Source organism: Panthera tigris, chromosome E1 (genome assembly GCF_018350195.1).
Source record: "Panthera tigris isolate Pti1 chromosome E1, P.tigris_Pti1_mat1.1, whole genome shotgun sequence".
Classification (NCBI taxonomy): Eukaryota; Metazoa; Chordata; class Mammalia; order Carnivora; family Felidae; genus Panthera; species Panthera tigris.
The window spans coordinates 9,970,436-9,985,085 of record NC_056673.1 but is presented as its reverse complement, the minus strand read 5'-3'; the positions used below and the strand labels follow the sequence as shown (position 1 = coordinate 9,985,085).

General features: G+C 48.1%; 1 protein-coding gene across 13 annotated transcripts in view; it reads left to right on the top strand.

Annotated features, from left to right (window-relative positions):
* SPECC1 (sperm antigen with calponin homology and coiled-coil domains 1) overlaps nt 1-14,650 on the top strand; it is a 270,257-nt gene that overhangs the window by 61,086 nt on the left and 194,521 nt on the right. For all 13 annotated transcript variants that reach the window (XM_042966219.1, XM_042966217.1, XM_042966221.1 and 10 more), the window contains one exon: nt 8,193-8,363. In XM_042966219.1, coding sequence (XP_042822153.1) covers nt 8,217-8,363 — 147 coding nt within the window. In that variant the 5' untranslated portion in view covers nt 8,193-8,216. The remainder of the gene's footprint in view (nt 1-8,192; nt 8,364-14,650) is intronic.

Below are 14,650 nucleotides of genomic sequence, written 5' to 3'. Positions count from 1 at the left end.
GAGAAGGAGGATGAGTTTGAGGCGTTTCTTGCCCCAGCCCCCTCCCGAATGAATCTCCACGGGTTGGTTGCGTTTCTCTAGTGAAGGCCAAGCTTCTGTCTTTCGGTCTCTGGGCGCCAACGGCTTCCTCCCCTGGCTCCTGCATCTTAACCATTTTTAAGTGTGCAATTCAGCGTGTTATTAAGTACATTTGTGTTATTAAGCGTCATCCAACCACAGAACTGTATTTACCCCCATAAAACTGGAATTCTATACCTATTAAACAGTAACCCCCATCCCATTCTCCCCTGCCTCCTCCCCCACCCCCCCCCCCACTTTGGCAGCTACCATTTTACTTTCTGTCTCTATGAACTTAACCGTGTAAGGGGAATCCTACGGTATTTGTCTTTTTCTGACTGACTTGTTTCAGCCTAACGTCCTCAAGGTTCATCCGTGTTGTGGCATGTATCAAATTGCCTTAAAAATAAGGCTGAATCCTATTCCACTGGTTGTATGTACCACATTTTGTTTATCCACGCATCCATCAATACCTACTTGGGTTACTTTCACCTTTTGGCCCTTGTGGATAGTTGTTCTATGACCATGGCTGTAAAGCATCCTTTTGAGACCCTGCTTTCAGTTATTTGGGAATATATCCAGAAGTGGATTTAACAAATCATATGATAATTCTAGTTTTTAGTTTTTGAGGAATTGCCATACCGCTTCCCACAGCGGGTGCATCATTTTACTCTCCCAACGATAGTACCCAAGGGTTCCGATCTCTCTACATCTTCTCCAACACTTGTTAGTTTGTGTTTGTTGCTGTTGTTTATAGGAGCTATGCTAATGGGTTGGGTGCGGTCTCTTGTCGTGATTTTAATGTGCATTTCCCTAATGATTAGTGATGTTGAACAGCTTTTCATGTACTTATTGGCCATGTATATCTTCTTTGGAGAAATGTCTATCCCAGTTCTTTGTCCGTCTTAAATCATGTTTGGTTTTGTTGTTGAGTAGTAGGAGTTCTTTATATGTTCTGAATATTAGCCCTATTTTTGTCTGCTTCAAAATACTACAGACTGAGTGGCTTAAACAACAGACATTTATTTCTCCCAGTTCTGGAGGCTGGGCAGTCCAAGATCAGGATGCTGGCTGTTTAGTTCCTTGTGAGGGCTCTTTCCTGGTTTGTAGATGGCTGCCTTCTTACTATGCCCTCACAAGGTCTTTCTTCAGTTCCTTTTATAAGACCATCAATCTTATCAGATTAGGACCCCACCCTTGTGACCTCATTTAATTTTAATTTACCTCCTAAAAGCCCTATCTCCAAATACACTAACACTGGGGACTAGGGTTTCAACATATGAATTTGGGGAAAGTGGGGGACATCATTCAGTCCATAGCAGACCTCTCACCAGATAAGTGATTTGCAAGTATCTTCTCCCCTTCCACGAGTTGCCTTTTTACTTTGTTGATTGTGTTCTTTGATGCATATAAGTTGTAAATTTTGATGTAGTCCAGTTTATATAGTTTTTTCTTTTGTTGCCTATGCTTTTGGTGACATATTGAAGAATCCATTGCCAAATGCAATGCCACAAAGTTTTTTCCTGTGTTTTCTTCTAAGCATTTTACAATTTCAACTCTTGCATTTAGGTCTTTGATCCATTTTGGGCTAACTTTTGTTTATGGTGCAAATTCATTCTTTTGAATGTGGATATCCAGTTTTCCCCAGCACCGTTTGTTGAAAATACTGCCCTTCCCTACTAAATGGTCCTGGCACTACATTGTAGTTTTTATTCTTAGTTACCCTTTGATAGATCTTTTTAAACTATTTCTATAGAAAGAGCTCTTGAAGTATTTTGTTCCCATCTCCTTTTCTCCTGCTTTAGCTCATTCACTTAAAAAAAAATTTTTTTTATGTTTATTTATTTCTGGGGGTGGGGAGAAGGGCAGAGAGAGAGGGAGACACAGAATCCAAAGTGGCTCCAGGCTCTGAGCTGTCAACACAGAGCCCCACGCGGGGCTTGAACTCAGGAACTGTGAGATCATGACCTGAGCCGAAGTTGGACACTCAACCGACTGAGCCACCCAGGTGCCCCTCATTCACCTTTATTTCTTTGATGTGAAGCCACGTTATAGGTAAGGAAATAACTACTGATTAGTGGGCATCCACTCCTTGGGGTGTTGGCTTCTTGGTTCAGCTTTGGAGACAGAAGGATGGCCCCCAGGCAGTGATTGTGAACTCTTGGTCTCAATATAGCTCCCAGATTATAGCCTCTCTCCAGGGCCTGCATTTCATATTCAATGGCTCAACTCCTCCTCTGTGTCTTATCTCAGATTACACCCTATTTGTTATGGATCTCTGCCTTGTGGCCGCATTTCATGGTTTCTGCAAGTTCTTTACTCCATTTTTGAAGTTTTTTTTTTTTTTTTTTCAGGTTTGAGATGGTGTGGCTAGTGATGTATAAATGCTCTTTTCTGTTTAGATTTTGGTTTATTACTTCTTGGCTCTTGTTTCCTTTAAGTGACTTCTGCTGACAAGATCAATTTCAGTGTGCCATTTTTCTTCTAATGCTACATGGACATCTGTCCTTTTCCTTCTTTACCGGGAAGGAATCTAAGGCCAAAGAGATGACTTCTCATCCCGAGACCATAGGAAATAATAAACTTTGAAGAGTTTCCCGTGGCTCCAGCTGAAATCTGGGATTCCCTCGGCTGCTCCCCAGACAGATTCTCAGCATTGACATTTTGGTGTTAGATGGGAAATTGAACCAGCATCCGAGGACTCTTCATCCTTCCTGTAGTACTGCGTTTCTAAACCTTGACTGCTGACATCTCAGGGCAGACATTTCTTCGTTGTCGGGGCCGCCCTTTGGATGTTGAGTAACATCTCTGGGTCTACTCAGTAGCACACCCCAAGTTGTGACCACTAAACACGTCTCCCCTGCCCCTGGAGGGCAGAGCCACGCACTCTCTCTCTCTCTCTCTCTCACACACACACACACACACACACACACACACACACACACACACACCCCAGTTGATAGCCACTACTGTTGAGGTCAAGAGCAAACTCAGCACATGTTCTGAAAAGCCCAAGCTAGATATTTTCAGCGTGGTCCTCCCTTACATTCTGTTTCCTGCCGAGTCCCCTGGTGATTGAGCTATGTGAACATTCTTATTTTGTTAGTTCTCAGACTTGAATGCTTCGGCTTCCCGCTTCCTGCTGCTTATTGTACTTGTAGTCAAGACCTCAGTGCCTCTCCCACTCGCAGCCACTCATTATTTTGTGATCGTCCAGAATGGTTTCCCCATCGCCCTTCTGTTCTCTTGCCTTAAAAAGGTCATAAATCTGAGGCCCCGAAACAGCCCTTCCAACACAAGTTCTGCGGGCAGCGATTAAGCAGCAGAGTAATGTGTTTTGAGGGAGTGGGAGACCTGTGCTTGGGCTCTGACTTTCCCTGGGACCCAGACACCTAATCATATTCCTAAAATAGCTGCTACCTCCTCCCTCTCGCCCCACTCCCCCTCTCTTTTCTTTTCTACTTTATGCCACACAATTTATGAGTTACGGTTTAAATAGAAGTCTAAACTCCGTTCTGGAAAGGAAAGAAGCTTGGTAAGAAAATAAAACTGTTGGAAAATTTAAAGAAAACAGCCCCAGGAAGACGCTCTTCCCACCCCTGCAGGAGTGGGTTCCTAGATTTAATTGTAATTCCTTCATCAGCTTGATCCTTTGAGATGGTTCAGGAGGATTTGCAGAAATCAGGGAATTAACAATGGAAACCTTTTTTTTTTTTTTTAATTCTTGTATTTGGTGAGAGTTCATCTATTTATTTTCTGCCACTCACTCGCCTCCAGAAGGAAAGTCTGAATCACCCGGTATTCGTACCTGTGTTCTCAGAAGCTAGGCTGCATTAAGGTTGGGGCCAGTTCTCATGATGGGAAGGTGTCTGCCCTCAGTGTTTATTTTCCTCTTTGCTTTCCCTCTTTCATGTTTCCACATGAAAAGTGGCTGTTCTGTGTACAGGAGGAGCACTTTCCTTGAGTCTAGTGTGTCTGGTTCCTGCCACTGACATGGATTTAATCGATCCACTGCTGTGTAATGTTGAGGGAATAAAGCAGAGCCACCCTCCACTGAACTCAGTCACAGTGTTTGTGGGGAAGGCAGCTTCTGGTCGTTGAGCGCCTTCTGTGTGCCTGGCCCTCGGCGTCCATGTTTTCTTTCCATCTGCACGTATGGACTCCATTTTATTAGGTGAACATGTTGAGAATCGGTGTTGGAAAGGCACACCTGAGTTCACACAGCAAGCAGCGATACTGGGTTTGGACCAGGAGCACTGGATCCAAAAGTCCTCCTTGTGAGCAAAGATTATTCACAGAGGCCATACCATCCCTGACGTTTAAGGGCCAATGACAGCTGGGTTTGAATCCTGGCCCCATCATAAACTCTGTGATTGGGGCAAGTCGCTTAACCTCCTTGATCCAAAGAAAGTGTCTCCATCTGTAAAGTGGGGGCGATACCTACCTACGTCATAGGGTTACGGTGAAGATTTACAGAGACACCCACAAAAAACACTTAGCCGTGCCTTGCCAGGCTCGGAGTGGCACAGAGTAGCTGCTCTCCCGTCACTGCAGTGTTTCCGTAACTAACTGTGTCAGAAGGGGAGCGTGTGAAAGTCTGCAACAGTCTCGGAGTGGGGCGTATGGGCACCTGCTCCCCTTCCGGCAGGAAGTCTTCCTGGAAGTGAACAGAGAGCAGGGCCAAAGCCGGCCGAGCACTGCCAGTGGATAGCTCTGAGCATACGCCTTCCCGGTCTGTTCCAGAAGAGCCCAGAGCTGGGGGTGGGCAGAGCAAGGGAAGATAGGCAGTCTCCAGAAGACTCGGAGAACGCTAGGAAGACACTGGTTCAGGCTGAGGATGTCGGGCGGGGAGAAGTTTAATAATGTCCTAAACCATGAGAAAGGGGAGCAGGGCGCAAAGCCAGCACTGGGTCTGGCTGGGCCAGCTCTCACCAGCTCTCACCCTCTCACCCGTCCCTGGAAAGCTGCATTGATCCTACAGAGCCCGATACTACTCTGGGAGTCCCATCCCGGGCACGTTCCCTACCTATGGGGTTCTCTTCCTGGTTCGTGTGAGTGGGACATTAATTATTTCATTCCCCTATATTTTGCATTTGGAAAGAAGGTGGAATTTGAAGGGAAGAATCTGGCTGGTGAATGGGTCGAAACAGAAGGCTTAGTCTGGGGGAAATAACAGGGAAAACGAGAGAAGGGAGCCAAGAAAAGATCATGGCAGACAGGAGCGGTCCAGATGAGACAAGCCGTCTGGGTACATCCGTTTGGAAATAATTTGATTGGGTTCAGAGAGTTCCAGGAGAATAAAGAAGGGAGTAATGATACAAGTGGAATAACCCTGAGAATTTTGCCTCCGAGCAAGTGACTTCTCAGTCTTTGAAAAAGAGTTGAACATTTTCCGGGTGCTCTGCCCAGAAGGTGGCCATATTTGCTGCCAGAGGGCAACTCCCAAGAGAGGAGTTTAGATCTTGAGTTTTGACTAAGACAGCAGAATCACCTTATGTTTTCACAAAGTAAGCCCTGGGTTAGTCATTACAAAGTCGTTGTAGTCATAACGTAAAAGGATGCCTTGATCAAACAGGTATCTTACTTAAGGCGTCTTCCTAAGTCACACGGACATGTTACAGGTTGGTTCTGTACTAACTGGTAAAAGTACTCAGTAATTCTCTTCAAGAACCACTCAGGCTATGTCAGCTCATTAACGAGGGGAGTCCTAATGAAATTAGTTACTGCGTAGCTGTCAACCCAAGAACGCGCTCATTGTTGCCATGGAAACCAGCATGAAAAATTGTGGGTCAAGGGGCGCCTGGCTGGCGCGCTCAGAAGAACATGTGACTCTTCATCTTGAGGTCATGGGTTCGAGCCCCACACTGGGTGTGGAGATCACTTAAATAAATCAATGAACTTAAAAAAAAAAAAACAACTGTGGGCCAAGAAAGAAAAATAACTGATGCTAACGTCAATAAAGTACACAAGAAGTAACACAGAATAAAAAAAGTAATCATAATACCTGAAACCAAGCTGAGACTACTAAGGTTCGGAACTAATCATACAACTGAAATCATGGATGAGTTTTCTCAGAAACTCTTGTAGAAAACAATGGCAAAGTCTTTAAATACATTTTTTCACCTGTAGCCATGTTCGCGTGGCCGGTATACGGCAGGGCGGTGGAATGAGTCCAGGTAGAATCTTGGACACATGCCACCTCGAGCTAATCACTTTAAGTAGGAAGAGAAGCTGGCTGGCCCTGGCTGAGGGGTGCTGTCGGTTGAAATGGCGTCCTCCAGCCAGGAAAAGGAGACAAGAACAGGAAGAGGGCACAGCCCGAGCTAGGCTGGGGAGGGGGCCTATTGTTTTTGTTTTAGGTGGCTAATGGGGTCTCGTGGGATGTGGTGAGGCTCCCGGGGCTACTTGGCACCAACTATGACCCCTCTGTCAGGGACCGTTAATTAGACCTCCAGGTTCTATGAGTGTGGCTGCTGGAGTTCGCTGTCACCTGCTAGTGTTTGTTTGTTTGTTTGTTTTTTAATTTTTTTTTAACGTTTATTTATTTTTGAGACAGAGAGAGACAGAGCATGAACGGGGGAGGGGCAGAGAGAGAGGGAGACACAGAATCTGAAACAGGCTCCAGGCTCTGAGCTGTCAGCACAGAGCCCGACGCGGGGCTCGAACTCACGGACCGTGAGATCATGACCTGAGCCGAAGTCGGACGCTTGACCGACTGAGCCACCTAGGCACCCCTGCTGGTGTTTTTTAAAGTGCATTTTTCTGGTTTGTTTATTTTATTAAAAAAAAATTTTTTTTAATGTTTATTTTTGAGAGAGACAGAGCTCGAGCAGGGGAGGGGCAGAGAGAGAGGGAGACACAGAATCTGAAGCAGGCTCCAGGCCCTGAGCTGTCAGCATGGAGCCCGATGCGGGGCTCGAACTCACCGACTGTGAGATCCTAACACTTAACAGACTGAGCCATCCAGGCGCTCCTGGTTTGTTTCTTTGAAAGGATGCGGCATCACCTGTGGTTTTGGTATTCTGTGTCACACCCTTGGTCATGAGAATCCGCAGAGGCAGAGTTAGAGCTGAATAAGCCCCTAGAGAGCATTTACTCCTGTCCCATCGCGCTACTGATGGAAGAAACGGGCTCAGGGAGGTCAGGACATGGCGGGCCACACCTCATGCAGGAATGAGAGCCCTGGGCGCTGATCACGAGACTCAGGCTGCTTTCCACAACTTTGTATGTGGGCTTTCCCCTTAGGCCTTTGACTACATCCTGCCACTTTGCACAATGTTTCTTCCATAAAATGTTTTTGTTATGGGCAGGTAACTGCCCTACAATGTCAGATCCGACCAATTAAAATATGCTCCTTTAATTTTTATTTTATTTTTCTAAAGATTTGTTTTCATGTTTATTTTTTTGAAAGAGAGAGAGAGAGCAGGGGAGGGGCAGAGAGAGAGGGGGGGACAGGGGATGCAAAATGAACTCTGTGCTGATAGCAGTGGGGGGCTCGAACCCATGAACCGTGAGATTGCGACCTGAGTCGAAGTTGGACGCTTAACTGACCGAGTCACCCAGGCACTCCCATTAGTTTTTAAATGATACCCATTTTTGTCCAAAAAGAAGAAATCGGCTATGCTTCTATGAACTCCAATTTTGAAGTAAATCATTTATATCTATTTGAAAATTAGGTAGGTTGTGTCATTATCAACCCTGAAGCTGCAAGCCCTATGGACATAGTAGGTCTTGACCCAAGCTGACCTGTTTTAAGGGGATAGGTATATATATAGTGTGTGGGTATACAGTCTAATCCTGTACTGTGATAATAGTATGTATTATACCATATGCTAATATAGTAATACCCTGACCAACCAGGAGCCGTCATTTTGCTGTAACGTCAGAGCATCAATAATATTGCATGTACGTTTTCAATAGTTTGGTAAAAGCCACTGCGAGGTTGTAAAAAGTAGCCTCATGCAAAGGTGTCATCTTCAACGCAGAATCCTCATCTTGAAGTCCACTCAGAAGCCCCCGTTCTTTGTGATAACAGAGGGAACGTGGAGATGGGGGTGTGTGGGGGGAAACTCTGCGACGCCACTCAGCGTGTTCGAGTTGTGGACGTACGTGTTTTTCTTTTCGGTCTTGTGCAGAAGGACGGCCTCTCTAGGACAAACATGAGGAGCGCGGCCAAGGCCTGGAGTCCAGTCATCAAAGCGGGCAGCCATGGGGCGGACCGTGCGCGGCCCCTCCCTGCAGCCTCTTCCGGCATGAAGAGTTCTAAGTCTTCCACCTCGCTGGCGTTTGAGTCCCGGCTCAGCAAGGTACAGACCGAAGCGCCCGCCTGGCGTAGGGCTGCTGGGCGCCCCCGGGGGGGGGGGGGCCTGGGCGGGAGGATTGAAGAAGGCAGTAAGCGAGACCCAGGGCCCAGGGTGCAGTTCTGGGGCCTTGTCTCTCTTCTAGCTTCCCTTACCATCTGGAGATGAGAGTCAGAGATACTATAACCTACCTGCACACATACTCTTGGAAAATCAATATAACATCCTAATGAGAAAAGAAAACTGACAGGCAGTTAGTTTATAATTAAATAATCCGTATTCCCATCTGCATATGCCTGCGTACGATTGCCGAGGGGCCTGAGGTGCCCCTCAGAGCACCGCAGATGTGGTAGCTGTGACACAGACTGACCCAGGCCCATCGTGTTGATGACTCACATACCACGAAGGATGTTGAGGGAGTGACGTGATGGTTTTCAAATGGTGAACACTCTTGGTAAAGTTCTGAACCAAAATGCAGTCTTCCCTAGTTATTCTCAGAACCTTTCATGTGTCCATCTTAAAGCTGTGCCAGAAGTACATTTTTTAAAAATGTTTATTTATTTCTGAGAGAGAGAGAGAGACAGAGACAGAGAATCCCAAGCAGGCTCCGCACCGTCAGCACAGAGCCCCGTGTGGGGCTCGAACCCGCGAACTGTGAGATCACGACCTGAGCCGAAATCAAGAGTCGGATGCTCAACTGATTGAGCCACCCAGGCGCCCCAGAAGTACATTGTTTTTACGTGTAAAACAAGAGGATGCTTGAGGCTCAGATAATAATAAAAAGGCATGCCACCTTTGGGAATGTCTTTGCAAGATTGTCACGTGCAAGATTGTCTGGGTTCCCTGTTCTCTCACCCATTAAATATATAAGTAGCGCCACCAGTTGGGGTGATGACTAAAAATGCCCCCAACACATTTCCAGCATGCTCCCTGAGGGTCAGCGCTGTCCCTATTGAGAACAGTTTTTCTAGGTGTTAGTGCCTGTTCTCGTGAATTTTAATACCACAGTTGACGCTTGAATGCGGGTTTGAACTGCACGAGTCCACTCATATGCCGATTTTTTACAGTACAGTACCATAAATGTCTATTCTCTTGTGATTTCCTTAACATTTTCTCCTCTCTAGCTTACCTTACTATGTGAATACAGTATGTAATACGTATCACATACAAAACGCATGTTAATTGACTGTTTATGTTATCGGTAAGGCTTCTGGTCCATAGTAGGGTATTAGTAAGTTTGGGGGGAGTCAAAAGTTGTATGTGGATTTTTGACTGCATGGGCATTGGGACCCTTAACCCCTGCGCTGTTCAGGGATCAGCTGTATGAGTAGATGACATCCAAGTTTGCGTCTCCATCCAGGTGCCCTCCAGCGGCTTTTGTGACCTCGCCTCTTGGATGTCTGAAAGGCACCTAGAATATAACATGTCCCAGACGGGTTCCTCCCCCTCCCCCTCTCCTGCCCCCAAACCTGCTCCTCACGAATCTTCCCCTTGAACAGCTTCATCCCCTCAGTGGCTCAGGCCAGAGCCCGTGGCCCCATCTTGGGCCCTGCTTCTCTCACGTGCCACAGGCCGTCAGCAAAACGCCATCACTTCCGCCATCAGACTCGATGTCACCTTCAGCCCACTCCCACCGCCGCCCTTGGGACCACCCGGCTCATGCCACCACCTTCCTTGCACAGCCTTCCTCAGCGGTCTCCGTGCTTTGTCTTTGCACCCTACATTCCGTTCTCAGCAAACGCCAGAGTGGTCCTTCTAACGCATTTGTCGTGTCACCTCTCTGCTGGAAAGTCCCTCGGGGCTCCCCGTGTCACTCAGAATGAAAAGCAAAGTCCTTGATGTAGCCGGTGACGGCCTGGAGATCCCATTCCCTCTCAGACGTCATTGCTGTCCCCTCTGCCCTGCCCCCCGAGCTCCGGCCACAGAGCCTCCCGGTGCCCGGCGACACCGTCCCTCCACGAGCCGGGCGCACTCCTTCTGCCCGGAATATTCCTCCTCCCCACCCCTGTTCCTCTGCCACGTCTCCCTTCAGTCTCTGCTCAAATGTCACCTTATCAGATGTCACCCCTGACCACTCACTGTAAAGTGGCCCCCCATACACCCTCCTCACCCTGCCTCATTTTCCTTTTCCACTCTTACTACCTGCCTGGCGAGTATCTGTCTCGCAGCGGCTAGAATGTAAGCCCCATGAGGGCAGGGACCGTGTGCTCTTTGGTTTCTTGCACAGCTCCGTCCCTCACGCTTAGAAAAGCACCTGTCCCCTGGTTGGACACTCAGTACTCATCAAATGCCTAAGTCCACTGGGTCTGCTGGGAGCGGCAGTGTGATGGCGGCCTGGAGTGAGAGTAGCACGGGCTGGGAGCGGGGCAGACCAGGCTGAGTCGGGATCCTGCCTCGAGCCCTTTCTAGCTGTGAGGGCTCAGGCAAGCTAGGTAGCTGTCCTGAGGAGTAACACGTGGAGAGAGTGATCTACACACAGTTTTGTTTATCATTCTGTTGCCCTGGACTTGCTCATTATTTCCGTGGCTTTAATTTTTATTATTCTTGACCTACAGCACATTTGGGACACATTTTTAATGCAGATTTTACATTAATGCAGATACTTAAGACCATTAGAGCTCCTGGAATATATCGAGATGTTTTTAAAAGCAGTGTTTAGGGGCACCTGGGTGGCTCAGTCGGTTAAGCGTCCAGCTCGTGATTTTGGCTCAGGTCACGATCTCACGGCTGTTGGGATCAAACCCCGAGTCGGACTACATGCTGACAGTGCGGAGCCTGCTTGGGATCCTCTGTCTCCCTCTATCTCTCTGCCCTCCCCTGCTCGTGCATGTGTGTGTGTGTGTGCCCTCTCTCAAAATAAACTTAAAAAAAACAAACAGTGTTTAATAACAAGGTCTAAAGCTCAGGAGGGTTTTCTAAGAAAAATGAAATGTTGGTTGCTTCTGCCACTGATAGGTATGCTTTTTTGTTTATTTTTTAAAGTTTATGTATTTATCTTGAGAGAGAGAGAGAGAGAGAGGGAGAGCTGGGGAGGGGCGGAGAGAGAGAGGGAGAGAGAGAATCCTCTCGATGCAGGGCTTGAACTCATGAACCATGAGATCATGACATGAGCCCAGATCAGGAGTCGGCTGCTTAACTGACTGACCCACCCAGGCGCCCCTAAGTGTTTTTGGAAATTTGTCCCACAGGAAAAAATGTCAGGACAAAAGCAAATATCTCTGTTGTCACTTCTGATTCTTGGGGTCTCCAGGTCTTACTCTGTAAAGAGAATGGCAGCGTTTGAGGGAAGGGGTAGCAGAAGGGGCTACACCAAGCCTGTGCCTTTTCTAGCCCTTGTCACGTTTCTCTGCCTTGGCCATTCTCTCCTTTCCCCCTCTAGTCGCAGGTAAAAGATTTGTGTCCCTCAGTAGTTTACTTTGAAAATGGCAAGCGCACAGAGAAGGTGAATGACAGTGACCCCCCCCCCCGCCCCATATACCACCACCTGGATGCACAGTTGACGTCTTAACTATATTTGCTTTATAGTCAATGGATACATACAGAATGGACAGATATATTCGAACCGGCACAAATAGGAAAACTGAAACAAATCCACCAAAGTGGAATGAAATGCCCTATTGAAATACTGGCCCCAGTTACAGGAGCAGCATGGGAACGGGATGAGGGCCTGGGAGCCTGGATGGCCCCGGGGGCTGTTACCACAAGTCCTCCTTGTGCCGCTGGAGCCCAGCGCAGGAAAGGAAAGCACCTGGGGTGCCCTGACGCAGACAGGCCGCCCCACTCTGGCCGTCTCTAAGGCTGGAGTCTATCAGTCAGGACTCCCTTTATTGCAGATGACAGAACATTGGCTTGAGCGAGCTTCGGCAGAAAAGAAACGGATTGGACGCATCTGAGGTTCCCATGTCAGCAGGGGAACAGAGGTGCAAGACTGGAGCTCAGGGAGGCCGGGACGGGGACTGGAACACCCCAGGACTCTCTGTCTGTCGCTCATGTCCGCGTGCCTCTGTCCGTCTGCTCTGTCTCCTGCTGACGTCTGTTCTCCTTCAGCTTGTATTACGAAGCCTGGCTGCCAGCGTGGCCAAGCCTCCCGCATCTTCTCGAAAGACCTGGCCGCTTACTTCCAGTTACTTGCTTTGCTTACTTCTGATTGATTCGGCAAAGAACAAAATCAAACAAGCAGCAAAAAATTGGGAAAGGTCTCTGCTTAGCTAGGCCTGAGTCGTATACTGACCCTGCCCAATCTCCCGTGGCCAAGAGGGAAGCAGGGTCTTTGGTAGTTTAGGCATGTTCTGCGTGAGGCTTGGGGACCCAGTCATTCTTCCGTAATCATTCTCAGGGACTGCTCTGCACCTGTGGTGCCCAATGAACTAGCCACTAGCCACGTGTGGCAGCTGAGCCCTTGAAATGTCCACCCACAAACCTTGAGATCAGGACGTGGGCCAAAACCAAGAGTTGGACGCTTAACCGACTGAGCCACCCAGGTTCCCCTAAAATGCTTCATTAATATATTTCACGTTGCTTGATAATATTTTGGGTGTGTTGGGTTAAGAAAATATATTTTTAACATTAATTTTACCTTTTGTTTTACTCGTGAACAATTTTTTTTTTCAGTTTATTTATGTTGAGAGAGAGCAAGCACAAGTAGGGGAGGGGCAGAGAGAGGGAGCGAGAATCCCAAGCAGGTTCCGTGCTGTCAGCGTGGAGCCCAACGCTGGGCTTGATCCCAAGAACCATGAGATCATGACCTGAGCCCAAATCAAGAGCCGGACTCTCAACCGCCCGAGCCACCCAGGCGCCCCTCATTTTACTCTTTTAATGTGGCTGGTGTTATATTTCCATCAACAGTGCTGCACTAAACCTTTGGTTCTCAAGTGTGGTCCCTGGATCAGCATCATCAGCATCCACTGGGAGGGAACTTGCTAGAAATGCAGATTCTCAGGACTCACTTCAGACCTTGGGAACCACACTTGGTGGTGGTGGTGGGCAGATTGGAGGCTGGGGTGGAGGCAGCAGACTGCGTTTTCACAAGACCCCCAAGGATTCTGACGCACGCCCGAGTTTGAGAGCCCCTGCTCCAACCCTAACATGTTTTCTTCCTTTGAAGAGGGGATCAGGTGATGTGTGATTTTAGAACTTTGGATTCTACCAGTCCCCGCCTTTGTGGAATTGAGAGGAATTTCTTAGTTACATTAATCTGTGAGCTATTTAAACTTTTTCCCTTTATAAGCTTTCACGCGCAGGTGCTCAGCAGCTCAAATATCAGTGGAAGCATTATTGAAAATACTAAACATATCAAAGAAGCGCATACCTGCCCTAGTGATCTTCTGTAACAAACCCAGAAATCTCAAGCAGCGGCGAAGCCGCATTCGGTGACCAGGAAACAAAGCCCCAGATGCAGCCATGAATAGAGAAGGAACAAAAATTACTAAGACAAGTAGCTTTCCGTGTCTGATGTAGCAGCAGCCAAAAAATAGTGACAGAGAAGAGGTTTGCTTCAGAGGACAAGAAGGACCAGTTTTCAGTCTGTACGGCCCGCCTCCGGGAGAGCTTCTGCGCAATCGATCTTTCTCAAATGGGATTCTGTGGAGGGCCCAGGGGAAATGAGGTGCTCCCTGTAGAACAGCCTTGCTGCCATCCGAAGTCCGCATGCTGCCTGGTAAGGCCATAGCACGCTGCTGGCCTGTAGCACATCAGCTGTGTCCTTTTGCCTGGAGAGGACAGGATCAGATCTATTTATAACACACAGTGGGACCACGAAGGGGGAAGTCTCCCACTGCTTGCTGGGTCCTGTCCTCTGTGGCCTCCACCTGTCATCTCGTTAAGGACGAAGCTCTTGCAAAAAGGTGGACGAGGAGAGTGGGGAGCGAGCTCTACCCCCTGGGCGCCACACGCAGGGCGCGGAGGTGGGTGGAGGCCTTGGGGGGCTTGCAGGAGACAGTTTCACTTCTGGCCCCAGTGGGTGGGCGGGGGGATCGGGGTGGGGGGGAAGAGCCTCCCATTTTGGATTCCCTGTTCTGGTTGGCAGACCGAGCCTTTGCTCTCCTGGCCTTTTGCTGTGGATTTAGATTATTCAACACTTTGCATCCAATTTACTGATCCTAGTACCGTCGGGGGAATCAGATGGAGGAAAACAGAACCAAGTGCACATCATTTGCATTATTGCGTTAGAAACCCCCTTAACTGTAACGATTTCCCTTTTTCATTTGAGGTGTTTGTCTAGGGAATTTTCAACATCTCAAATCAGAATTGATTTTCTTTGGGGACCCAGGGAGGCATCCGGGCATGCTTCTAGG